Below are 26,923 nucleotides of genomic sequence, written 5' to 3'. Positions count from 1 at the left end.
TATAGATTGAGGTGGAGAAAGTGGTGTGGGGCCTGAGAGATGGCACCAGCAGTCAATGATTTGGGGGTGCTCTCAGAGAATGGGCTAAAATCTAGATTTTTTTTTTTTTTAAAAAGGCATCTCTGTTTGGAATCTGAAGGTGCTGACGTGGAGTAAAACCTGGACAGGGGAGGACAATGCAAAGACAGAAAAGGGGCCGTTGGAGGAATGTCCTGCACACAGCTACCATCAGTACTGTTTGACTAAACTGTCCCACTTGAGCCACTGATGTCCCTACTTCTGAGTCTTAACTTTTGGATTTCCCAGACCAGTAAAACGTCAGAAAAGTTAAGACCATGTTACGATTCTCAACTTTTTATTTTAATGCCCAAGTAATTAAGCGTATTAATCAAAACAACTATTGTCTATCAGCATTTCCTCATAAAATAACTTTTAGCATGAAAAATGAAGGTCATGGGGCGCCTGGGTGGCTGTTGGTTAAGTGTCTGCCTTTGGCTCGGGAGGCTCTGAGTCGGCTTCTCCCTCTCCCTCTGCCCATCCCCCCTGCTCGAACCCTCCCTCTCTTGCTCTCTCAAATGTATAGAATATTTTGAAAATAAAAAAAATGAAAAAGAAAGAAAAATGAAGTTCATATTTGTAGAATAATAAAATGGAATAGATTTTGTTTTATGAAAAAAAAAAAATTAAACCCTGATTATCCTCTTCTTGTTTTGCCAAGGACCAGTGAAAACTTCTTCACAGACCAGAACCAGTCTGGAGACCATTGTTTCGAAACCTCAGGAGATGTTTTGTAAGGTCCGTTCCAGCTCAGGCATTCTAGGATTAAAATACGGATCTTTAGGGCCTAATTTCCCTTTCAGTGTGTTAGTCCTCAAAATAGCTGACTGGGGGCTTAGCAGAGCCCTTTTGCAAGAGCACTATGAACTCCAGTGTTGATGCCCTACTTGGACTCACTCTTTGATTTTTCCGAATTTATCTCTCCTTCTCACACTGCCTGCCAAACATTCCACATCCTCTCATCCCAACTAACACACTTACCCCAAAATTACATAGGAAAATCAGGGAACACCTTTTAAGGATTTCGAAGCCGGCTGCTCTAAAGATATTCGCACCCTAAGATCCTGTAAGCTCACCCTTTGCTCTCTCCCCTAAAAATACACTTGAGTAGAAGCACTACAACCCACCACTTTTAAGTGGCGGAGCTGCAGGAGGGAAAAGAGACTCAGAGACCCGTCCAGAGCGGGAGGGGCCAGAGAGAGGTCCGGGAACCGCCCTCGCTCCTTCTCCGCCGAGCTGGCCCCGCCCCTCGTACGAGTCCTTTTTTTTTTTTAAAAAGCGCGGGCGCGCCTTGCGCAGGCGCAGTGCCGCTTGAACTTACCCGCGCATGCGCAGTGGTGGTAGGATGGCGGAGTTGGTGTTTTTTGCCGTTCCCACCGAAAGTGACAAAACCTTGCTGGTGTGGGAACTGAGTTCTGGACCCACGGCCGAGGACTTGCATGTGAGCCGAGCCAGGATGGAGGGAGGGATGGAGAAGGCTGTGTGTCTCCTCACCCCCTACCCCCCCACCCGGTGACTGGGAGCCCTGGAGTCTGGTCTTAGCACCTCACGCGCCTTGTAGTCTCTGCGGAGAGGAATCTTAGTTCTAAAGGGGACCTCAGCAGTCTGTCAGCCCCAACAGATTTCTGAGAGGTAACTCTCAACAGCCAGCATATGTTGCCTTCTAATGCTTCTCGAATCTTAGGATTTTAGAGGAAGACCTGTTCATGAAGTGAAAAGTGCTTGGGATTGCCTGTGCCCAAAGGTTTAGGGATTGGGCAGTTTTGGTTTCTGGGCGTGAAATTTCATGCACTTACTTGCCGTGGGACCACCCCCACAGCATTCTCTGTTCACAGTATTCTCCCAGTTTGGCCTTCTGTATTCGGTCCGAGTCTTCCCAAATGCTGCAGTGGCCCGTCCTGGTTTCTATGCCATCATCAAGTTTTATTCAGCAAGGGATGCTCACAGAGCTCAAAAGGCATGCCACGGGAAGCATCTTTTCCAGAATTCTCCAGTGAAGGTGGGTCCAAATAAGGAATTCCTAACTCCACTAGTACAAAGTGCTGAATCCCGGTGTAATAGACTGGCATTTGTGCAACACTCTGATTTGCAAAATGCTTTCAGTTGCATTGCTACAGCGATCCCCCGGTTTCTCTGAGTTTTTGTTTTCTTTTTTTCGACGAAGAAACTCGAACTCGGTATAGTTAAGTGACTTACTTAAGGTTCATGATAACCGGAAGTTGGAAATCAAACCCCAACTTACTGATGTTAAATCCCGGGTCATTTTATGCTGCCCCTTAATTTAAGAAATCTTCACAAGTAGAGTCCTGCGTATATGTACTATTATGTGGATTTAAAATGACAGACTCTAGGGGCCCCTGGATGGTCCATTCGGTTAATCTGTCTGCCCTCAGCTCAGGTCATGATCCTGGGTCTTGGGATCGAGCCCCACCTCCCGCTCTGTGCTCAGCGGGGAATCTGCTTCTCCCTCCCCCTCTTTGCTCTCTCCCTCTCTCTCTCTCAAATAAATAAAATCTTTAAAAAAAATTAAAAAATAAAATGACAAACTCTGTCATCCGTTGTATTATAAAGGATGCTTCATCATCATCACTCTCAAACTGCTTGTTGGGGATTCCCTTCAGTTCCCAGAAAATGATTAAAACATTCTTTAATGCACTACAGGAACTTTATTCCATACTAACCATGCTGTCCTTTTTACTTTCCCAGAGCCCCAGAATTATATTTCAGTATGTGCCTCAATTCAGTCACCATTTCTTTATCAAGGACCATGTCATTTCCTCTGAATAAGTGAGTGAGACTTAGATTTCCAAACCTTTCCCTTTATAATTGTATGTCTTCATCAGCCTTCTCTGACTGGCTTCTTAATCTGGCTACCCCATACTGACTTGGCTGTCTATTCTTAGCATATGCCTTTCCTTATTGACTTAACCTCCATCCAATCTGAGAACTCTCCTCAAAGTGACTCTAGGTATACCACCTACTTGTTTAACGCCCTCTTCAATCCTGGCTTCACTCCCTGTGATTGAAAAGATGACCTGTCAGTCATTCTTCAGTTTGCAAACTGTGGCCCGGCCTGCTTCTAGCCTGTGAAAAGTTCACAGAGCCATTTAGGTATTACAGATTATGAAACAGCTATTTTGTATCAGTTGTGAGTAATGGGGTTTTTGTCTCTCATTGGACATTAAGATCATTTCATAAATTTTAGGTTTTGAGGTTTAACAGCATAAAGCCCATCACTGAGAGTGATGAAGGAAGTGTTCTACAAGTCAATATACAGTTGACAAGAGAGAACATTCGTATTAGATTTCGTTATTTAACACAGAACCTTGGGTTACCATCCCTGCTTTCCCAAATTGTTATCCAATTTACTTAGGGGCTCTTTTTGACTTTGGCAACTGCGCATAGTTCCTGGGTGGTTTTTTGTTGCTGTTGTTGATGTCATTTGTCTTTTATAAATACAGAAAAAAGAATAATGTCTTAAATAAAGTAAATCAAGGAAAGGCCTAAGGGCATCTGAGAGTTTTTTTCAGTAGCATGAAGGAAAATGGTTGCCAGCAAGAACTGGCAAGCTTATCCAAGGTAACAACAGTCTCTCTGACTCAGAGGCTTGGGGCCCTTCTGAAGCTTCCTTGTTATACAGAACAGCTCCACTGTACCTCACCATTAGCCGCCCATGCAGCACTCAACATTTAAAAGTTCGTCTTCATTTCTCCTTCCCAGCATGCAGCTTTATCTGGAGAAAGTAAATTCAATTTCTTATCACTTTTTCTTTTATTCATTCATTCAGTCAACAACAGAATGTGCTCGGTTTTAGAAATGAGAAAAGAATAAGATATGGTTCCTTTAAGCACTTAAGGAGCTTACAAACCAGTGATAGAGGAAGATGTATGAACAAATCAATAAAGACTTAACAGTGCTGTGACTTCATTGGCATCATTTGAGTCTTTATGAATATATTAACTATACTACGCCCTGCTTAAAGTTGAAATAGACATTTAAGACAGAATCAGTGGATGTAAGAAATTCACCATAGAGCGTTAAGTTATTCAGAATTAACACTGGAGGTATTTGCATTCTCAAAGAAGCTTATTAATGCAAATGAACCTCTAATTGTTTAGTTGCTTATAAAGTTTATAGAGGTCTGTATATTCCTTATTCTAACAGGTTAGTGACTTGGGGAGGAGGGTGCTGCAGATTAGGGTTCTACCTCTGTGTCAAGCCTACCTTGTCTGGTGTTTAGATCATATACTCCAGAATGGAACAACAAAACCAATGTCTTTCCTTTGCTCACCTACATAATTTTGCTTCTGGAGGGCTTCCTTAGTCACTTTCATTGTCACTCGCACCACCAGAGGTCAGGAAAATCTTCCAATTCAATCAGGAGCCCTGGAAATGATGCAGAAAAGTACTGTAGCTTAAAAAGAGTAAATACCATTCATTTAGGGCTTCCTATGAGCTCACTGCTTACAGTGTTGTTCCCTTTTTAATCTTCACAGCCAGTCTCTGAAATAGGTGTTGGTCAATCTCAGGTGTATCCAAAATAAGCCTCTGTGGCAAGTTGTGATATTTTTCGGTCTCTCTCTTATGTCTTTAGGTTCGTCTTGGCACGAGACATAAAGCGGTTCAATATCAGGCCCTTGCCCTAAACAGCTCCCAGTGCCAAGAATTGGCAAATTATTATTTTGGTTTCAATGGATGGTCAAAAAGGATTATCAAGGTACACTTTATAGCTTTGCTTTGGCTAATCAGACTCATTTCAACATTGAAACCCTAGACTTCGGAGAGGAGAGGACTGGGTGTGGGTAGGAGACATGAGGGGGACTAAGTAGAAGGACCTGAGCATGGACCTGCCACCTAGAATTAATAATACTCTCAGTGACTTGGGTAGTGGCGTTCGCAATTTTCACCAGTATTTGTAGGGTATAGATTTCAAAAACAAAAACAAAAAGCAGTTGTCCGTATCGAATAATTCATTTGCAAGTCTTACTTGATTTTGAAGCTATAGGACCTCAGCTGTTAGCTGGGTTTGCTGGAGTTTAGTTTTTATTTATATTAACGAAACATCTTGAAGTTTACGTTGAGATCCTAGGAAGGACCTTTAATTTAAAATCCTAACAGCTTCAGGATCTTTCTGACCTCGAAGAAAGAGAAAATGAAGATACTGCAGTACCACTTCAGAAGCAGAGCCTGAAATTCTTCTGTGCCTTAGAAGTGGTGTTGCCATTCTTTGAGTGCAGGAGTCCTGGAGTCGGCATGGCTGAGGAGCCTTTGGAGAAGTTGGAGGAAGGTCTGTTTATAGAGGGGGTGGAGGTGGAGGTGAATGGGGTGGAGGTAGAACCTCTCTTTCTTTCTAAAACTCATCTTTCTAGATATATCATCAAGCCCTCCTCTTGCTAAGCTACTAAAGCCCTGGGCAGAGCTTTTCTACCCTGCAATACAGGTTTTTATCATAGGCAATCCCTAAAAGAACCTTTAGCTTTAAAATTCTAAAGCTGATTTTCTGCTAGCAGACTTTCCTGTTTAGGAAGAGGGAAATAATTTTTTTTTCCATTTTTGGTTAAGAGTCTGACTTGTGCTTAAAAAAAAAAAAAAAAAAAGAATTTGCCTTGTGCTAAAATAGTCCTACAAATACAGATCTCTTGTAGCTTTCAATGATCCCAGCAAAATCATCATCTAAAGATTTAAATAAATTCTTGCATAAATGTTCAGTCCTTTGCCTCCTATAAAAGGGCTGGTGTGTAAAGAGTCAAATGTAGATTCCTAGAAAAGGTATTCCAGTTGGTACTGATTTTTCCCAGAGTCCATAGCGCTTAGGCTTAGGGTTTTAAGGCAGAGGCAGGGCTGTTAGCAAATGAAGTGGAACAGGTTTCCGTGGGTGATGCTCAGGAAGAGAGCAGGTCATGTGCACTACCACCAAATCTTTCTCTGATTCCGGCGCTTGATGCACAAGAGAGTAAGTAGGGCCTCTAGGAAGATAGCTTCAGCTTGTCCATTTGAAATCTGTGAGTAATGTGAGATTTGTGCTACCTTCTTTTTTGTTTGTTTGTTTGTAAAGATTTTATTTATTTATTTGTCAGAGAGAGAGCAAGCGAGCACAAGAGCGCAAGCAGGGGGAGCAGCAGGCAGAGGGGGAAGCCAGTTTCCTGCTGAGCAAGGAGCCCAATGTGGGATTCATCCCAGAACCCTGGGATCATTATCTGAACCGAAGGCAGACGCTTAACTGACTGAGCCACCCATGTGTCTCTTGTGCCACCTTCTTGGCTTGCATCTCCTTTCTGGTACTTCAGGAACTTCTGTGATAGATCAGGACAGTAAAAATGTGCCCAGCCAGGATATTCTTACAGCAGAACCATTCCACCAAATGCCTGTGTTGTGTCTGCCTTTGTTGCTAAGATAATGATCTAAGAATCATGGATCCACTTTGATTTATTAAACCTATAACATAAAAATCAGTTATTCAGGGACGCATGGGTGGATCAATTGGTTGAGCCACTGCCTTCAGCTCAGGTCATGATCCCAGGGTCCTGGGATAGAGTCCCACATCAGGCTCCTTGTCCAGCGGGGAGCCTGCTTCTCTCTGTGTCTCTGCCTGCCTCTCTGCCTGCTTGTGCTCTCTCTCTCTGACAAATAAATAAATAAAAATCTTTTTAAAAAATCAATTATTCAGCCATATATATTAAATCCATTTGTTTTGGTTGGATTTAGAGCCATTATCATTTCTGATGAAAAGGAAAACCACCCAGAAGCTTGCTATTCAGAAGGCTGTGTCAGATGCATTCCAGAAACTGGTGATTGTGGTTTTAGGTAAGACTTTCTCGATTGTCCTCAAGGTACTTCAGTTCCCATACACAAGTAAACTCATTTTGAAAAGCTAGTTGGGATGAAAACACTTTGTATTCTTTTATTCACCAAATGCTTTCAAAGCAGCAGTCTCAAATTTGTTCTTTGTAGTATTTGTGAGAAAAATGACATTGAGACAGAGAAATATTATTATCTATAGTGTATAGATATACAGCGACTTGCCTGCACACAGAAAATGTTTGATCCAGTCTTCTTTTTTTACTGTTTGCCCGTAACACAAAGTAGTATAGTGATTATAAGCTTTGGACATCTGTTGTTGAGTCCTAACTCTGTCTCTTAAGATTTCTGATGCAGTTTTAGGTTTTATAGTCAAATTTAAACGTATTTAGTCTAATTATTAGTATTTAGTATAATATTTAGTCTAGTTTAGTTAATAATTCAGCTTACCTCATGGGGGACATTATTAGAGTAAATGAGATGATGAATATAAAAAGCTCAGGACTATCCCGGTAATGTGGTAAGCAGACAAAATATGTTTACATCTTCTTCTTATTATTATTTTTTAAAGATTTGATTTATTTATTTATTTGTTTGTTTGTCAGAGAGAGAGAGAGAGAAAGCGCACACAAACAGGCAGAGTGGCAGACAGAGGCAGAGAGAGAAGCAGGCTCCCCTGCTGAGCAAGGAGCCGGATGCGGGACCTGATCCCAGGACCCTGGGATCATGACCTGAGCCGAAGGTAGCGGCTTAACTGACTCAGCCACCCAGGCCTCCCAACTTCTTACCATTATTGTTTTCCTGTTGGAGAATTTATTAGAATCAATTCTGGAATCAATTCAGCTTTACTTTTTCATTCTGGCACTGACATTGGGTAAACATGATTCTTATGTAATGATCAGCTACATTTTTGTGAACCTTGTAAGTGGTCATCCTATTGAACAGTGTTGATTGTATTCCCTACTAAGTTCTACAATAGTGTGAATGCTACAGGCTATGCTCAAAGGAAATTTTATTTTTAAAATACTACTGTATTTTATTTTATTTTAAATAAAATGAAAGAGGGCGGCAGAGGAGGCAGGGGAGGAGTCGAGGGAGAGAATCAGCCCAGGCTGTGCTCAGAGGAAATTTATTTTATTTTAAATAAAATAAAAGAGGGAGGCAGAGGAGGAATAGAGGGAGAGGTAGAGAGAAAGAATCTTAAGGAGGCTGCTTGCCTAGTATGGAGCCTGGTGCAGGACTTGATCTCACAACCCTGAGATCATGACCTGAGCTGAAATCAAAAGCGAAACACTCAACCAACTGAGCTACCCAGGTGCCTTTTTTTCTCGAAATTTTATAATTAGTGGAGAGTTCCCAACAGTTGCTCCCCTGCTTCAGAGCCTTGAGTCTTAAAGACTAAGAAATCCTAGCTAAGTTTCAGAGGCCTTATTTGCTTCTAAGAGTTGACCCTGGATTGGTTTTAAGTTTCCAGCCTGGGTAAGTCTTCCAGGGAAGGTTGATTTCCGTGGTCATCAGGTAGAATCGTTATTAGCTATCAATTCTGAGTGACAACATTTTAAGAACCAAACTGAGTGTTTGGGTTGTTGACCTCTCCCTAATATGCTTGGTATCCCTTCTACACATTCAAAATTCCTTAGACTAAAAAGTCTTGTAGCTGTAGTCTGCCTTAAGGGAAATTGTATTGTCTATAAGGTACATGGGCCTGTTTCTGCCAATAAAGTGTTCCAGTGCATGCCCTGCCTCCTTCTCCAAAGCATTGCTCATTGTATCTGGTGGGATTTTGGTTCCCAGGGAGTAGACACTTGCCTTGTTTCTAATATGAAGTATTAGCCATAGTCTGGAGGTCTCTGTTCTGGGTTTGAGCTCTTAAGTCTTATTGCTTAATCATATTATGATTGAATGGTTTTGTTCCTACAGTTTTAACTCTCTGTGTCATTATTCCTTAGTTCCTATCTCTGAGATCATGAAGTTTTTTTAACCACACAGTTGATAACTTTTTTTTTTTTTTCCGCAAATTGTTATGATAGGGGTGCCTGTGTGGCTTATTAGTAGGTTAAGCGTCTGCCTTCAGCTCGGGTCCTGATCCGAAAGTCTTAGGATTGAGCCCCATGTCAGACTCCCTTCCTCAGTGGAGAGTCTGCTGCTCCCTCCCCCCTTCCCCACCCCCATCTCCCAAATAAATAAAATCTGGAAAAAAAGTTATGATAAAAACTGAAGTGTGAGGTGAAAAAACTTCTAGGGAAATGCTTTTATTTTCTGCTTTTAGAAATTAAAAGAATGTCTACAGGGCACCTGAGTGGCTCAGCCCATTAAGGTCTGCCTCGATCTCCGGGTCCTGGGATTGAGCCCCACATCGGGCTCCTTGCTCAGCATGTTCCCTGCTTCTCCCTCACCCTCTGCTGTTCCCCCTGCTTGCGCACTCTCTCTTAAATAAATATAATAAATAATATAAATAAAATAAAGTACTTTTAAAAAATCAAAAGACTATCTAATTTTTGGATGCTATCATATACAACAAGTTTTAGAACAAGAAAAATTTTGATCTGATCCTTGTTAACTTTATTTCAGAAAGTGGTAAAATAGCTGTGGAATATAGACCCTGTGAAGAGATTACAGATGCCAGAACCGAAGAGGAGCTACAGGATTTAATTCAAGTATGTGGAGTTTACAGCTTGGGGATTCCATAGCCAGGGTAGCCATAATTTAAAGCAACTGGCAGGATTTGGAAGACTTTGACAAGTACACTTAGCTTTTTCATCCTTTGGGAAATGTAAAACTCTGAAACTGCTTTTGAGTGCATGGGAATTTCTGAGGCTTTCCTTGAAGTCCTCACTCTTGGCTCTGACCCTTTCTTTGAAATTTGGCGAGCAAATTGCATCAGAGTACTTCTACCCTTGTAGACATGGGAGAGGACACAGCCTTTTAGAGCTCCCCTCAAACAGAATCCCAGGAATTTGAGAACAGGGTAACTCTGGCATTAAGTGAGATTATGCTACAGTGTTTGAAAACCATTAAGCCTTTCAAATAAGGTGTATTACCCAAATGTCAGCATCTTACACGTATCTTTATGAAATATTTTGCTGAAGAACTTTTCTGTCAATCACTTATATCATGCCCTGAATTAGGGATTAAGTTGCCAAGGTAATTTCTAAAAGAAGCTATAAATGTGCTGCATATAGAATGTCAAAAAAAAAAAAAAAAAAAGGAGCAAAGGATGGGTTTCATGTCATTGAAAACTTAATTGGGGGCCAGATTTCTGATTATTTAACTCACTCCAAATTTGCAAAGTTTGTTTTGAAGGGAAGAGAGTGAAGAAAGAAAAGATGGTTACTTTCTGAAAAAAGTATTTGAAGGCTTTTTTTTTTTTTTTTTTGGTGCAAAATAATTATTTTAATTCAGTTTAAATCAAGCTCATCAAGGAAACTTCAGACTTTTCCAAGTTTACACTTGGATAGAAGTCTAGCTTCTTATGAAATGTGAGAGAGATTCTGTATTGATACTGAAGATTTCAGAAACCTGATTGTAACAATAGATCCATTCCTAAATAAGGCCTTGGAATCAGTTCCACTTAAAAACCATTATTATGTGTTAGATGCTGGGAATAAGATAAAAAGCCTTCTCTCTTATAGTTTGCGTGCTAGGCTTGTGCCGGACGATAAACAAGGACTCAAATAAAACAGATTATAAAAAGGACTGTGAAGGATGTAAACTGGATGTTACACTATTTCAAGAAAATTGTTTGACCTGCTAACTTGAACATGTGCACATACAGGGTCAGACCTCTGAAAAGTGGTGGTGGTACTTTTTCTAGACTGACGGCTGTGTTGAGTCAAGTGGGATGAGGGAAGTTTTCCCTTGCCAGTGTAAATAGAGGGCTATTCTCTTGGTTTCAGACCCTCATTCCCAGAATAAAATCCTCACCTGCCCCCCTACCCCTGCCTTAAAACCCCTCCTATAGAAATTTTGGAGCCCTCACTGATTCAATGGTAGGTAGCCTCCTTCTAACAGAGTGGTGACTTAATACTCAGACATGCGTATTGAGAATTTAGAGGAAATGGCAACATTTTAGAATAACAACCTGTAAAATGTAACCCTTCCCTACTGCCCTAACTGGTGTTTATTCTGCAGATCAGCTACTTTTCTTGGAAGCAGGATGGCCAAGGGGAGGAAGAATATCTCTCGGACTTAAGCTTTGAAGAGGATGAGTTCAAACCGCCAGAACTGGACTAGCATTTTTAATTTCCCAGGATGCCAGGTCCTGTGGCTTCCTTGGGAAACTGTCCACCCCTCCCCCCCCACTCCCCCATCTCCCCTGCCTCCCGCCCAGAGCTGCTGGAGTCCGTGGCCATCCTGCCTCGCTGTGAGCATCAGGACGTAGCTTTGCCCTTTGTAGAGGGAAGGGAGGCTTGAGCCCCGGTGATTCTGGAAAAGGGCCTCGCTCCGACCGGCGCGGTGCCCACCTGCGCCCAGCTAATAAAGGTGGCGTAAATAAAGGTGTCGTAAACAAAGGGTGGGACGTAGGCGGGGGAGGGGCGCGCAGTTGCTAACTGTGTGCGCATCACGGGGCTGCCATAACGGTTCGGCTCCGCTCCGGCGCGGCGCCTGCGCCCCACTGGCCTGGGTCGCTGCGCCCCAGAGCCTCCGCATGTCATGTCCCGGCTGCGCCTCTGGGCCCCACTGCTCCTCCTCACGTGGCAACCACTGTGGCTGCTGGTCCAGGCAGCTCAGCCTCCGGAGTGGGCCCTGGACCCTGCCCAGTTGACCTCCGACTTCCTAGGGCCCGCCGAGCCCTGGTCTTCGCACTCCTCTGAACTCCCGCCCGAATCGCCCCGGGCACTTACACCCCCCGCGGAGCCGGGGGGCTTTAAATACTTGGGGTCCTCTGCTCCAGTCCAGATGTTGGCCCCGCCTAAGGAATTGACTGAGACTTTGGTTCCGTTCCCGGACACGGATTCAGTTGGCGAGCTGCCCCCAGAGGCAGATCAGGATCTGAATGACAAGCTAACCCAGCATGAAAGGCTCCCGGAGGTGGCTCCAAGGCCAGGTTGGGATCAGAATCAGACCATAGCTCTGCCTCTTGGACTCAAAAGTAAGATTAAAGTTGTAGGTTTGGATCAGGCTGAAGATCACCAATCATTTGAAATACTTGTTCCACCTCTGGATATTCAGAGTTCAAAGCCAACACAGTTTATTGTTTCACCCCCAAACCTGGAGGAAGATCTTGTTCAGCATCGAAGGCTTGCCAAAGTCATTGTTGGAACTCCCAACCAACTTGCAAATAAAGAGCTCTTAGAACAGCTGCAGGATGATTCAGATTCCAGTATGGATATCCTATATCCTGGGGAGAACCTACCAGTGGATTTCCCGGGGCGACCAGAACAACCTCCAAATCTCCCTGAGGAGGCTGAAATTCCCCCGCTCCTGCAGGAGACCCAAAATCATCTACAGTTCCCTGAGGAGGCTGAATCTATTTTGCCTCAGGTGGAGGCCCAGGCCCAGCATCCAGAGCCCCCTGAAGAGACAGAAACCTCTTCAGATCAGCGGCAGCCTCTATCTTCGCCTCCGGAGTTCCTTAAGGAAGGTGGAAGTTCTGTAAACCCACAGGAGGCCCCAGCTGAGCCTTCAAGCACAACTGAAGAAGTCGAACCTTCTTCAGTCCATCAGGAAGCCTCAGCTCAACCTACAGAGGCCCCTGAGGAAGTAGAACCTTTGACCCCTCAGGAGGCCCCAGGTCAACCTCTAGAGATATCTAAGGAGGTGGTACCGCAACCGATAGCACATGAGGTAGATGTGCCGTCTCTCAGTCAGAATGAAGCCCAGCGGCCAAACCTCCACAACGTGACTGTTAAGCCTGTGGATCTGGCACTTACCATAACTGTAACTCAGCCTCCAGAACACACGGAGGAGGCTGAGCCATCTCCAATCCAACCAGAGGCCCCTGCTCAGCCAGCAGAGCGCCCTGAAGAGGCTGAGCCCACCCCAGTCCAGCCAGAGATCCCTGCTCAGCCTGTAGAGCTTCCCGAGGAGGCTGTGCCCACCCCAGTCCAGCAGGAGGGCCTGGTTCAGCCAACAGAGAGCCCTGAGGAGGCTGAGCCCACCCCAGTCCAGCCGGAGACCCCAGTTCAGCCTGCAGAGAGTCCTGAGGAGGCTGGGCCCACCACAGCCCAGCCAGAAGCTGTGGCTCAGCCTGTAGAGCTCCCCGAGGAAGCTGTGCCCACCCCAGTCCAGCCAGAAGCCATGGCTCAGCCTGTAGAGCTCCCCGAGGAGGCTGTGCCCACCCCAGTCCAGCCAGAAGCCGTGGCTCAGCCTGTAGAGCTCCCCGAGGAGGCTGTGCCCACCCCAGTCCAGCCAGAAGCCCTGGCTCAGCCTGTAGAGCGCCCTGAGGAGGCTGGGCCCACCCCAGTCCAGCCTCAGAATCCTGCTCAGCCTATAGAGCTCCCCGAGGAGGCTGGGCCCACCCCAGTCCAGCCAGAGACCCCGGCTCATACTGTAGAGCTCCCTGAGGAGGCTGAGCCCACCCCAGTGCAGTCAGAGGACTTAGCTCAGCCAGCAGAGCTCCCTGAGGAGTCTGGGCCCACCCCAGCCCAGCTGGAGACCCCAGTTCAGCCCACGGAGCACCCTGAGGAGGCTGGGTCCACCCCAGTCCAGCCAGAGACCCCGGCTCAGCCTGTAGAGGCCCCCGAGGAGGTTGGGTCCACCCCAGTCCAGCCAGAGGCCTCAGCTCAGCCAGCAGAGCACCCTGAGGAGACTGGGCCCACCCCAGTCCAGCTGGAGATCCCAGTTCAGTCTGTAGAGCACCTGAAGGAGGCTGGGCCCACCCCAGTGCAGCCAGAGGCCCCAACTCTAGTTCCAGAGTTTCCTATGGAGTACCTACCTCAAACTCCTGTAAATGATGAGATGCTACGTCAACCTATAAGCCACCATCCAAGCTATTTCAAGTTTGCCAGTGTTACTTATAAACCTGTGGATCTGGCACTTACTATAACTCCAGAGCCAGCTAAGGAGGTTGATTCTTCTACAGCCCAGCAGGAGATCCCACCTCAGTCTCTTGAGCATACTGAGGAAGCAGAACCTCCTTCAATCCAGCAAGAGACCTCAGCTAAGCCTCCAGAGGAAGGTGAGCCTTCAGGTGAGCAGGAGCAACCAGCTCAGCCTTCTGAGTCTCCTGGGGGGACTGAACCTTTTCTAACTCAGCAGGAGACCCCAGCTCAGCCTTCAGAGCCTCCCGAGGAAGCTAAGCCTTCAAGCGTACAGGAACAACCAGCTCCCCTTTCTGAGCCTAGTGGGGAATTTGAACATTCTCTGACTCAGCAGGAGACTCCAGCTCATTCCTCAGAAAATCCTGAAGAGGCAGAACATTTCCCAGCTCAGCAGGAGATCCCAACTCATTCCTCAGAGAATCCTGAAGAGGCAGAACACTCCCCAGCTCAGCAGGAGATCCCAACTCATTCCTCAGAGAATCCTGAAGAGGCAGAACACTCCCCAGCTCAGCAGGAGATCCCAACTCATTCCTCAGAGAATCCTGAAGAGGCAGAACACTCCCCAGCTCAGCAGGAGATCCCAACTCATTCCTCAGAGAATCCTGAAGAGGCAGAACACTCCCCAGCTCAGCAGGAGATCCCAACTCATTCCTCAGAGAATCCTGAAGAGGCAGAACATTTCCCAGCTCAGCAGGAGATCCCAACTCATTCCTCAGAGAATCCTGAAGAGGCAGAACATTCCCCAGCTCAGCAGGAGACCCCAACTCATTCCTCAGAGAATCCTGAAGAGGCAGAACACTTTCCAGCTCAGCAGGAGACCCCAACTCATTCCTCAGAGAATCCTGAAGAGGCAGAACATTTCCCAGCTCAGCAGGAGATCCCAACTCATTCCTCAGAGAATCCTGAAGAGGCAGAACATTCCCCAGCTCAGCAGGAGATCCCAACTCATTCCTCAGAGAATCCTGAAGAGGCAGAACACTTCCCAGCTCATCAGGAGATCCCAACTCATTCCTCAGAGAATCCTGAAGAGGCAGAACATTCCCCAGCTCAGCAGGAGACCCCAGCTCAGCCTACAGAGCATCCTGAGGAGGTAAAACCTGCAACTCAGCAGGAGCCCCCAGTTCCGCTTCCAGAGACTTTTGGAGAAGCTGAACCTTCTTCTTCTTCAGCCCAGGAGGAGGCCTCAGCTCAGCCTGCAGAACTTCCTGATAAGGCAGAATCTTCAATCCAGCAGGAGACCCCAGCTCAGTCTCCAGGAGAGATAGAACCTTCAGCAACCCTACAAGAACAACCAGCTCAGCCTCCAGAGCTGCCTTCTGGGGAGGTGGAACCTGCTCCAACCCAGCAGGAGCACCTAGCTCAACCTTTAGGGCATCAGTGGGTGACAGTTTCGCCTCTAGGTCACCATCATGTTCAACATTTAAACATTCCCAGTGTTAAACCTGCAGATGTGCAGGTCACCATAACACCAGAACCCACTCCAGAGGTGGAAACTCTGCCAGTTCAGCATGAGGCTGCAGCTCAGCCCTCTGTGCCCCTTGATGTGGAACCTTTTGCAGCCCAGCATGAAGCCCCAACTCTGCCTCCACAGTCCCCTGAGGAAGCTGGACATTTGCCAGTTGAGCAGGAGACTCCAACTGATTCCCCAGAACCTACAATACAGGAGAAACTTCCAGCACAGCAGGAGACCCCAGTTCAGCATCTGGAGTATCCTGGAGAAGTTAAACCTCCCACAACCCAGCAGGAGGCCCCAGCTCAGCAATCACAGGCCCCTGAAGGAGGCAAACCATCTTCAACCCAGGAGGAGGTCCCAGCCCAACCTCCAGAGACTCAGGGAGAGAGAGAACCATCTTCATCCCAGGAGGAGGCTCCAGCTCAGTTTCCACAGACCCCTGAGAAGGGTGAATCTTCAGCCCAGGGGGAGATCCAAGGTCAGCATCCACAGACCCCTGAGGAGGTTGCACCTTCTCCAACCCAGCAGGAGGCCGAAGCTCAGCACCCTCAGGTCCCAGAGGAGAGAGAGCCTTCTTCAACCCAACAAGAGACCCCAAATCAGTACCCAGAGTCTCTTGAAGGGATTCAATCTTCTCTGGCCCAGTCAGAGGCCACAGTTCAGCATCCAAATCCCCTTGGGGAGGTTAAACCTTATGCAACATATCAGGAGGTCCCAAGTCAGCATCTACAGACTTCGGAGGAGGTTTACCCTTCTGCCACCCAGCAGGAAGCTGCAGCTCAGCATCCAGAGCCTTCTGGTGAGGTTGAACCTTCCCCAACCCAGCAGGAGGTCCCAGCTCACTCTCCAGAGCATCATGTGGTAACAGTTTCTCCTCTAGGTCAGAGTCAAGCTCAGGTTCTGCTGTTGCCCCATGTCACTGTTAAACCTGTGGATCTGGCACTTACCATAACTCCAGAGTCCACCAATGAGGTTGAAACTTCTTTACCCCAACAAGAGGCCCCAGCTCAGTCTGCAGTGTTCCCTGGGCAGTTGGAACCTTCTTCAGTCCAGTCAGAGGCCCAAGATCAGCATCCAGCCCCTCCTGGAAATGTTGAACCTTCTCCAATCCAACAGGGAGTCCCAACTCAGCCTGAAGATCTTCCTGAGGAAAATGAACTATCCCCAATTCAGCAGGAAGCTGCAGCTCAGTATCCAGAGCCTTCTGGTGAGGTTGAACCTTCTCCGGTCCAGCAGCGAGGTCCAACCCAGCCTGAAGGTCTTCCTGAGGAAATTGGAGCTCCTCCAATCCAGCAGTGGAGCTCACCTCTGTCTCACATGCGTGTTGTGGGTGTAGAACCTTCTCCAGTCCAGCATGCTGTCCCAGGTCATCATCCAAACCCCAATGAGGGGATTGGGCCTTCTCCAGTTCAGCATGAGAACCTAGCTCCGCCTCCAGAGTCCTCTACAGATGTTGCATCTCAGCCTCCAGTACATCATGAGGTGACATTCTCACCTTTAGGTCCCGGTAAAGCTCAGTATCCACTGTTGACCAATATCACAGTTAAACCTACAGATCTGGAGATTTCCATAACTCCAGTGCCAACTAAGGCTGAGCATTCTCTAGTGCAGCAGGAGTTCCCGGCTAAGGCTCCAGTTCCCCCTGAGCAGGTTGAATTTTCTCCAACCCAGTCCAAGCCTCTTTTCCAGTCTCCGGAGATCCCCAAAGATGAATCTCCTCCAGGCCAACAAGAGGTCATAGCTCAGACTCCAGACCCTCCTAAGGAGGTGGAACCTGCTTCAAGCCAATGGGAGGTCCCAGCTGAGCCATCACAGACCCTTAAGGAGACTGAACCATCTGCAAATGAACATGCAGTCTCAGCTCATCCTCCAAAGCCCCCCAAGGAAGTCAAACCTGCAACCCAACTGGAGGCCCCAGCTCAGTCTCCTGTCCCCCAGCAGGCCCAAACTGTAGCCCCTGAGCCCCCTAATGAGGTAGAACCTCCTCCCACGCAACTGGAGGCCCCAGCTCAGCCTCCCAAACTCCCTGAGAAGGTAGAAACATCTCCAGCCCAGCAGGAAGTCTCAGCTCAGCCTTTGGAGCCCCCTAATGAAGCAGAATCTTCAACCCAGCAGGAGGCCCTAGCTCAGTCTCCAGTTCACCAACAGGCCCCAGCTATATCTCAGCCCCCTAAGGAGGTAGAATATTCTCCAACCCAGCAGGAGGCCCCAGCTCAGTCCCCTGTCCCCCTTCAGGCCCCAGCTATATCTCCTGAGCCCCCTAAGGAGATAGAAACTTCTCCCACACAGCTGGAGCCCCCAGTTCAGCCTTCAGAGCCCCCTAATGAGGCAGAATCTTCTCCAACCCAGCAGGGGGCCCCAGCTCAGTCCCCTGTCCCCCCGCAGGCCCCAGCTATATCTCCTGAGCCCCCTAAGGAGGTAGAACCTTCTCCCACACAGCCGGAAGGCCCAGCTCAATCCCTTGTCCCCCCACAGGCCCCTGCTATATCTCCTGAACCCCCTAACGAGGTAGAACCTTCTCCCACACAGCCGGAGGCCGCAGCTCAGCCTTCAGAGCCCCCTAATGAGGCAGAATCTTCTCCAACTCAGCAGGAGGCCCCAGCTCAGTCCCCTGTCACCCCACAGGCCCCAGCTATAACTCCTGAGCCCCCTAAGGAAGTGGAACCTTCTCCCACACAGCCAGAGGCCCCAGCTCAGCCTCCAGAGCCCCCTGAGAAGGTAGAACTATCTCCAGTCCAGCAGGAAACCCCAGCTCAGCCTTCAGAGACCCCTAATGAGGCAGAATCTTCTTCAACCCAGCAGGAGGCCCCAACTCAGGCCCCTGTCCCCCTGCAAGCCCCAGCTATATCTCCTGAGCCCCCTAAGGAAGTGGAACCTTCTCCCACACGGCCGGAGGCCCTAGCTCAGCCTCCAGAGCCCCCTAATGAGGCAGAGTCTTCTTCAACCCAGCAGGAGGCCCCAGCTCAGGCCCCTGTCCCCCTGCAAGCCCCAGCTATATCTCCTGAGCCCCCTAGGGAAGTGGAACCTTCTCCCACACAGCCGGAGGCCGCAGCTCAGCCTTCAGAGCCCCCTAATGAGGCAGAGTCTTCTTCAACCCAGCAGGAGGCCCCAACTCAGGCCCCTGTCCCCCTGCAAGCCCCAGCTATATCTCCTGAGCCCCCTAGGGAAGTGGAACCTTCTCCCACACGGCCAGAGGCCCCAGCTCAGCCTCCAGAGCCCCCTGAGAAGGTAGAACTATCTCCAGTCCAGCAGGAAACCCCAGCTCAGCCTTCAGAGACCCCTAATGAGGCAGAGTCTTCTTCAACCCAGCAGGAGGCCCCAGCTGAGGTCCCTGTCCCCCTGCAAGTCCCAGCTATATCTCCTGAGCCCCCTAAGGAAGTGGAACCTTCTCCCACACGGCCAGAGGCCCCAGCCCAGCCTCCAGAGCCCCCTGAGAAAGTAGAACCACCTCCAGTCCAGCAGGAAACCCCAGCTCAGCCTTCAGAGCCCCCTAATGAGGCAGAATCTTCTTCAACCCAGCAGGAAGCCCCAGCTCAGGCCCCTGTCCCCCTGCCGGCTCCAGCTATATCTCCTAAACCCCCTAAGGAGGTGGAACATTCTCCCACACAGCCAGAGGCTCCAGCTCAGCCTCCGGAGCCTCCTGAGAACGTAGAACCATCTCCAGTCCAGCAGGAAGCCCCAGCTCAGCCTTTAGAACTTCCTGACAAAGTGGAACCTTTTCCAGTCTCTCAAGAGACCCATTCTCAGCTTCCACAGTCTCCTGAGAAGGTGGAATCCTCTCAAGTCCTGCAAGAAGCCCCATCTCTACCTCTAGAGCCCCTTAAGGAGATAGAACCTTCTCCAAACCAGCAGGAGGCTCCAGCTCACCCTCCAGAACCACCTAAGGAGGTTGTAGCACAACCTCCAGTCCATAAGGAGGTGATAGTTCCACCTCCAGGACAAGATCAAGCTCAGTATTCACACTTGCCCAGTGCCACTGTTAAACCTGTTGACCTGGAGCTTACTATAACTCCAGAACCTACTACGGAGGCTGAGCATTCTACGGCCCTGCAGCAGACTCTAACTCTTCCAGAGGACCCCGCGGTGACAATTCCACATCCAGAGCATGTTCAGGCTCAGCAACCAAATTTGACTGAAGTCACTGTTCAACCTTTAGACCTGGAGCTTACTGTAACTCCAGAACCCACTACAGAGGTTGAACCTCCAACCATGCAGGAGACCCCAGATCAGCCTTCAGAGCTGCCTAAGGAGGTTGTAGGTCAGCCTCCCGCATATCAGGAGGTGACAGTTCCAACTCAAGGCCAAGATCAAACTCAACATCTATTATTACCCAACGTAACATTTCAACCTTTGGACCTGGAGCTTACCGTAACTCCAGAACCCACTACAAAGGTTGAGCATTCTCCAACCACGAAGAAAACTACAGCTCCCCCAAAGGACCTCGAAGTGACATTCGCACACCTAGAGCAGATTCAGGCTCAGCATCCAACTTTGACTGAAGTCACAGTTCAACCTTTGGACCTGGGGCTTACCATAACTCCAGAATTCACTAAGGAGACTGAACTTTCTGTACCTATGCAGGAGATCCCAGTTCAGCCTCCAGAGAAACCTAAGGAGGTTGTCGTAGCTCAATCTCCAGTATATCAGGAGGAGACTGTTCCAACACCAGGTCAGGATCAAGCTCAGCATCCATCATCACCCAATGTAACAGTTCAACCTTTGGACCTGGAACTTACTGTAAGTCCAGAACCCACTACAGAGGTTCAACATTCTACAACCTTGAAAAAGACTACAGCTCCTCCAAAAGACCTTGAGGTGACATTTGCACATTCAGAGCAGGTTCAGTCTCACCGTCCAACCTTAAATAAAGTCACAGTTAAACCTTTGGACCTGGAACTCACTGCAACTCCAGAATCTACTACAGAGGTTGAACTTTCTTCAGCCATTCGTGAGACCCCAGATCAGCCTCCAGAGCCACCTAAAGAACTTGTATCTCAACCTCCCATGTATCAAGAGGCAGTGGTTCCAACACCACGTCAGGATCAAGCTAAGCATCTGTGGTCATCAAATGTGACAGTTCAACCTTTGGACCTGGAGATTACCATAACTCCAGAATCTACTACAGAGGTTAAACAGTCTACAACAATGCAGCAGCAGCAAACTACAACTCCTCCAAAGGACCTTGAGGTGACATATCCACAGTCAGAGCAGGTTCGGGTTCAGCATCCAACCTTAAATAAAGTCACAGTTAAACCTTTGGACCTGGGTCTTACCATAACTACAGAACGTACGACAGAGACTGAAACTTCTCCAACCATGCAAGAGACCCCAACTCAGCCTCCAGAGCTGCCTAAGGAGATTGTAGTTCAATATCCATTCCATCAGGAAGCAACAGCTCCAACTCCAAGTAAGGATCAAGCTCAGCATCCAGTTTCAGCCAGCATCACATTTCATCATGAGGACTTGGTGCTTACCATTACTCCAGAACCTATTATAGAGGCTGAACATTCTACAAACATGAAGAAGACTACACCTTCTCCAAAGGACCTTGAGGTGACACTTGCACATCCAGAACAGGTTCAGAGTCAACATCCAAACCTGACTGAGGTCACAGTTCCACCAATGGACCTGGAAATTACTGTAACCGCAGGATCCAATATGGAGGTTGAACCTTCTCCAACCATGCAAGAGACCCCAACTCAGCCTCCAGAGCTACCTAAGGAGATTGTAATACAATATCCATTCCATGAGGAGGTGACAACTCCAACTCCAAGTAAGGATCAAGGTCAGCATCCAGTGTCACCCAGGGTTACATTTCATCGTGAGGACTTGGGGCCTACCATTACTCCAGAACCTACTACAGAGGCTGAATATTCTACAACCACAAAGAAGACTACAACACCTCCTCCAAAGGACCATGAGGTGACACTTGCACATCCAGAACATGTTCAGAGTCAACACCCAAACCTGACTGAAACCACGATTCTACCTATGGACCTGGAAATTACTGAAAGTCCACAACCAGAGTCATCTGAGACAGTTTTTCCTCCAACGACCCAGCATTCACTGGTGCATTTTGTAAAATACACCCCAGAAAAGGCACGCACAGCTTTAACTGAGCCACCAGAAGAGAATGCTACCATGAACATCAACATATGTGAGCTCTGTACCTGCAAAGATGAGACGCTGTCATGTACTGGTTTCAGCCCAAAGCAGAGGCTCCGCAGAGTGCCTGTGCCAGAGCCCAACACCTACAATGGCACCTTCACCATCTTGTAAGAATTGCCTTTTCTCATTTGTTCTCTGCCTTATGCTTGATATGGCAGCCTTTTCTTCAAGGTCTTCCTGGGCCTTCCTCATCTTCCCTATTCATGCTGACTTTCTGTTTTTACCTTTTCTTTGTCAACTATCCCTTGTCTTCATTTTGCTGTTTGCTATCATTCCCCCTTCTCCAATCTTTTACTTGCAGTTGTCCTTATTCTTTCTTCTTATCCAGTTTTTTATCCCCATCATTTCATTCCTTAACCTCTACTGTCCCGTTAAGAGTAAAATTCTGGAACTAGACTGCTTGAGGCGAGGTCTGTCATTTCAGAGCTTTTGACTCAGTTTCCTTTCCTGTAAAATGGGTATTATTAGCGTTAACACCTTGTGGGGTTATTTTGAGATTTAGATGAATATATATATATAAAACACTTATATTGGTGCCTAGCATATATATGAGTGTTAGCTATTATTATTTGACTCCTCAGTTATGTTCAAAACTCATCTTGTCCCTGGCCTTCTATATACAGAACTTATTTTGAGCCCAGCCCAGGACTCAGTACTGTGGGAGCCATTCAAGTATGACATTGTCTTTAGAACATGAAATGATAGGTGGGAAGAAAGGAAATGGGCATAGGAAGGAGGTGACCTATGATTAAGTACAGATCATAGGTGCTGTATTTCACCAGAATCTGTAATCAATGGAGTATGGAAGTGAGGGAAAGCTGCATGGATAAACTAAAACTTTAGCTGAGACTTAAAGAGTGGCTATGATTTGTTAAATAGAGCAAAAATAGGAAGTATAGTCTAGATAAAGTCATGGCTGCAAGAATGATCAGGAATTAAAAATTAGGAAGCAGTGAAAGATAGCTTATGAAAACCCTTGACCATCAGTTACAGGGGTTTGAAAGTTACTCTGAAATATAGAGAGCCAGGAAAATGTTCTAGTAAGAGATACATAATATAAAAAGAAGGTTGTTTTTGATTCCCTATGTAGAATGATCTAGAGAGGAAATCTTGATCTAGGGAGACCAGATAGAATGCTCTAGCAAAAGCCCAGAAGAAAGTGACAAGGAGCTGGATGAGAGTGGCTGTGATAGGAGTAGAAAGAAAACCCTGAGAGCACCGCAAAGGAAAAAGTGAGAAGACTGAGTAACTGATGAGAATAGCGGGAAGGGTGTGTCCAGGAAAGAGAAAAATGAAATATGACTCTCGAAGTTTCGGTCCTGGATGAGCAGAGTGATGTCAGTAGAACAGGTGGAAACAGCAGTTGGGAAGGAGAGCCAGTTTGAGGGAGATAAGTTCAGCTTTAAACATTTTTATCAGGGAACATAAAGCAACCAGAAGGCTTCTAGTAGGCTGGAAATGGCCACCAGGCAGATGGGCAGATGGGTATCATCAAAACATTTGCCTTATTTCTGACTTCCCTGAAAAAAAAAATGTGTATATAAACTGAATAGCTAAGTTGTTGCTGAGGAAAGAAGACAAAGCTAAAGGTAAAGATTCAAAGTCATACATAGAATTAGTGGTTGAAACTGAGTCTCAGGCGTTTCATAGCTTCTTTTTAACACATGCAATTCTTGGATACACTCTCACTGTTGTTTTTGGTTTTGTTTTTAATGATATAAGCGGATAGGATAAAATGTGAAAATCCCACCCCAGCCTCCCTACCACCCGTACGATAACTCCAGTTACCTTATTTTGGTGTGTGTCCTTCCTCTCTATTCCGTTCCTTTGCAGTTTCCCCTAACAAGGTAATACTTTTTATTCCTTGCTCAATGGTTTGTTGCCTTTCCCTATGCAGTATCTCTAAGAAACCTCTCTGTATTAGTTCCTCTAATTTCTAACTTCCCTTATCCTTCTAACAGCTGGAGAGGTTTCAACAGACTACACTGAGCCAAAGCTTTGGTGTTGCCTGACTTAGGATTTCTTTACCTCTGTTTGCTGATAATGATACACTTTTGCCATGTTTCTGTTGAATTATTATTTTCTCACTGATTTACAGAAGGAGCTATTTTAGACACATAAGTGATTTGGGGAAAAAATACTTATATTCAAAGTCATTAACTGGCATTATCCGTCCAAGAAATTGGACACATAGGAAGTTCAGGTTCTAGGGAAATGCCTTGTTTGTGCCAGCGGCCTCACATCATCTCTATTAATTGTGCGAAGTGGGATGCTGATAGCTGTGGAAATTACAAAGCTGGTGTTTTTTGCATGTGAATATTCCCCACAAAGTTGCCAGTGCTTCTTTTACTTATTCTGTTCATTCTTTTCCTACCTATTCAAGGATCTGAACTGTGTTTCTTCACAGAAATTTCCAAGGAAATTCTATTTCTTACATTGATGAAAATATATGGAAGGCATATCGATGGGCTGAGAAACTGTGAGTATATTCTCTCTAAATACAATACAAAAAAACTTAACTGCGTTCTAAGATCCTTCTTGGTCCAGAATTTTGAAGTCAGTAGCTCTGAGGAAAGGTATTTCCCCCTCCTTATCCCAAATCAACCTCTCTTGATTCCAATTCTATATTTATCTTAAAAATTAAATTTGGCAGGCTCTCTTTAAAATTAGAGCCAATCTAAACTTATTTTTCATTAGACAAGGAATACATGATTACATTCTCAATAGATAAAAATGAAAGAATAAATACAGTGAACATCCTCCTTGTGTTTTGATCTCCCACCGCCAAAATAGCCACTAGTCTGGATTTAGTATATATCCTTCCAGACATTTCCATGTATTTGTCTACATACATATTTATAGACAGCAAAACAGGTTTGTTGTGTGCCTTCTTTTCCTTTCCTTTCCTTTCCTTCCTTCCTTCTCTCTCTCTCCTTTCCTTCAACCCTCCCTTCCTTCCTCCAGTCACTCCTTCCTTCCTTCCTTTTACATAAACAGTAACATCCTATAACTCGATTCTTTTTCTTCATGGTAGGTCTTAGATTTCCTTTCTTCTAGTACATAGGGGGTTACCCCATTCGTGTGAATTCCTGCGTAATATTCCATACTACGAATGTATTACAATTTAATAATTTCCCCTACTGATGGATGTTTAGACTGTGTCCAGTTTTCTTGTCACTTGCATTGCTGCCATGAACTGCCTCATCCATGCATCTCTGTGTACATGGGTGGAGATTTCTGTAGAATACAAATCTAGAAATGGGATCATTGGTATGAAGACAATGTAGATGTACAATTTTAATGGCCCTCAAAAAAATTGTGCCGACTTACACTCCAACCCATAGACCATGACAGGGTTCACATCCTCACGCTCCTCCACCACTGGATATTCTCCACTTCTTGGCTGATCTGATGAGTTAAGTTTTCTGATTACTTGTAAATTTACTATATCTCTTTGTTTACTGAACATTTGTATTTCGTGTCTGAATTTTCTGTCCTTTTCCAATTTCTTGTTATCTTTTTTTAATCGATTTGTAGAAAAAGTCAATGTGGATACAAATGATTTTGGAAAAAATATTACAAGCAAAGCAATTAACTGAAATTCTTCATTACAGCTTGTGTGTCGTATCAGTAGTTCAACTTGAGTAGATAAGTTAAAAATGACTACTGAATTAGTGATAAAAGACATAGTAGTCATAGTAATTTAAAAATAGGGATTATGATTCCCCTAAAGTAAATCCCCCACCCTTAGTCTGCTATCTTATTAGTAAGAGAGATGTGCTAGAACCAAGCAATTTTTTCTTATTTTATGAATTTCTTAAATACTATGTATAGTTTATGTTTTCCTATGATAGTGTCTGGCTTGGAGATTTTATTTCCCAAACTTGTAAGAAAACTGAAAGTAATTCAGCACCATAAACAAATAACATTAGTTTTCTGTAGGGAGTGGAGCAAGAGGATGGGTAGGCTAAGGGACAGGAATAGCAGAAAAACTTTGAATTGTGGACTATATACCTCTGGAATTTTGAGCCATGTATATATATATATAATGTATTTTTAAAAAATAAGTAAAAATTTAAAAATTAATTTTTAAAAAGCATGTATTTGGTAATTAATTACTAGAACATGAATCTCGTAAGATTTGCAGATTTCTAATTCAGCTTGAGGGTTGTACCTTGTAAGGCGGAGGTTCCTAACTGTGGATCACTAATCTGTTAACACATTAAATAACAAGATATAGTGGTAGGCCTAATAACTATTATAACTTCAAGGTAGTGGTGAGAATAAATGACATTTTGAGATATTTATGACAAATATACGATATATCATTTTATCAACCATCCAAGTTTGGCCCTCCAAATTCAACCCATTCTCCTCACAGATCTGTACCCTAAAGGGATGATCCACAAATTGAAATCATGTGCACACCTTTGGACATATTCCAGAAAGTGCAGTTTTTTAGGGAAAAGGTTCATAGCTTTTAAGAAATTCTCAAAAGGTTCTTATTTTGAAAGATTGAGATTGAGTCACAAATTAAGGAGTGGGGTTGGAGAAAGACATTTATTATGCTGTAAAGTTGTACTTATCCTCATAAGTGATAACAAATGGATAATTTGTTTTAAATAAAGTATAGTATGTTTGCAGATTGATACCTGTCATTTTCTGAGTTCATTCAACAAATATTTATGAGCATCTACTATGTGCCAAGAACTGTTTTACATGCCTGGGATAGAGGCTTAAGAACAAAATCGACCAAATATCCCAGTTCTTGAGGGGTTTACAAATACATAATATAAAAACAAATATGTAAATATAATAAATAGATAAAATTTCAAGTGCTGATAAAAAATCATTAGCCATCCAGAAATCTCTGTTTTCTAATTTTATTATTCAACTGCTATTTCTGCTGCTCATAGACTGAGTTTTTTATTAATGATAACCCTTTTCATTCATATAATCTTGAGTTGGTTCTTTTTTAATAGATGTGCTGTTTACATCTGTCTGAGGATATTAATTATGCCATTCTAAAATTCTCCTGGGCTTTCCCTGTTAACTTGGATTCATTGGCTTTGAACTCTTGTTTGTTTTTATTTTCTGTCCTTAATAGATGGCTTTCTCACACTGTGTGGTCATTCCTGAGTGCAATTTATTTTGTAGTTGAGATTCTACCGCTTCTATTTTCTGGCACTAGGGAAGAGCTGAAAACGAGCTGCGGGGGCTTGTGAAGGAATCCTTGTGAAGGATTCCCCTAAGAATTAAGGAAGAGGAGGTGGGAGGTCATTCTAGTGGTGAGTCAGAGAGGGCATTCCCTTCCTCCAGGGTTCTGGGACCCTGACCTCTTCCTGACACCAATTGCTCCTAGCTGGAAGAAGATACCCTTTGTCGCCTGGTCCAGGGAGGAAGGATGAGGGGTTGATGTGCTGCCCCTGCTCTTCCCACCTGATCCCAACTAACCACCCTGTGG

General features: G+C 45.6%; 2 protein-coding genes across 3 annotated transcripts in view; both read left to right on the top strand.

The window, feature by feature from the left end:
• The first annotated feature begins 1,373 nt into the window (after window positions 1-1,373).
• On the top strand, window positions 1,374-11,351 carry RDM1 (RAD52 motif containing 1). Its single transcript, XM_082706471.1, has 7 exons — window positions 1,374-1,498; window positions 1,877-2,056; window positions 4,652-4,774; window positions 5,176-5,344; window positions 6,763-6,861; window positions 9,427-9,512; window positions 10,987-11,351. The coding sequence occupies exons 1-7, from the start codon at window positions 1,385-1,387 to the stop codon at window positions 11,086-11,088; spliced, it is 873 nt and encodes a 290-aa protein (XP_082562597.1). The 5' UTR covers window positions 1,374-1,384; the 3' UTR covers window positions 11,089-11,351.
• Window positions 11,352-11,370: 19 nt separating this feature from the next.
• Window positions 11,371-26,923, top strand: part of LOC309851329 (uncharacterized protein) — a 27,398-nt gene continuing 11,845 nt past the window's right edge. For both annotated transcript variants that reach the window (XM_082706459.1, XM_082706458.1), the window contains exons 1-2: window positions 11,371-21,566; window positions 23,867-23,938. In XM_082706459.1, coding sequence (XP_082562585.1) covers window positions 11,509-21,566; window positions 23,867-23,938 — 10,130 coding nt within the window. In that variant the 5' untranslated portion in view covers window positions 11,371-11,508. The remainder of the gene's footprint in view (window positions 21,567-23,866; window positions 23,939-26,923) is intronic.

The sequence above is a fragment of the Mustela nivalis genome (assembly GCF_964662115.1).
Source record: "Mustela nivalis genome assembly, chromosome: 17".
Lineage (NCBI taxonomy): Eukaryota > Metazoa > Chordata > Mammalia > Carnivora > Mustelidae > Mustela > Mustela nivalis.
The sequence above is the reverse complement of the archived record's forward strand: the minus strand, read 5'-3'. Positions and strand labels throughout refer to the sequence as shown.

What these genes read in the sequence shown, in the direction of transcription:
- RDM1 (XM_082706471.1), top strand. Translation starts at nt 1,385, where the DNA reads ATGCGCAGTGGTGGTAGGATGGCGGAGTTGGTGTTTTTTGCCGTTCCC. An exon ending in CCACGGCCGAGGACTTGCAT is followed by an intron (nt 1,499 to 1,876) that starts GTGAGCCGAGCC and finishes CCACCCCCACAG; the next exon opens with CATTCTCTGTTCACAGTATT. An exon ending in GGTCAAAAAGGATTATCAAG is followed by an intron (nt 4,775 to 5,175) that starts GTACACTTTATA and finishes AAATCCTAACAG; the next exon opens with CTTCAGGATCTTTCTGACCT.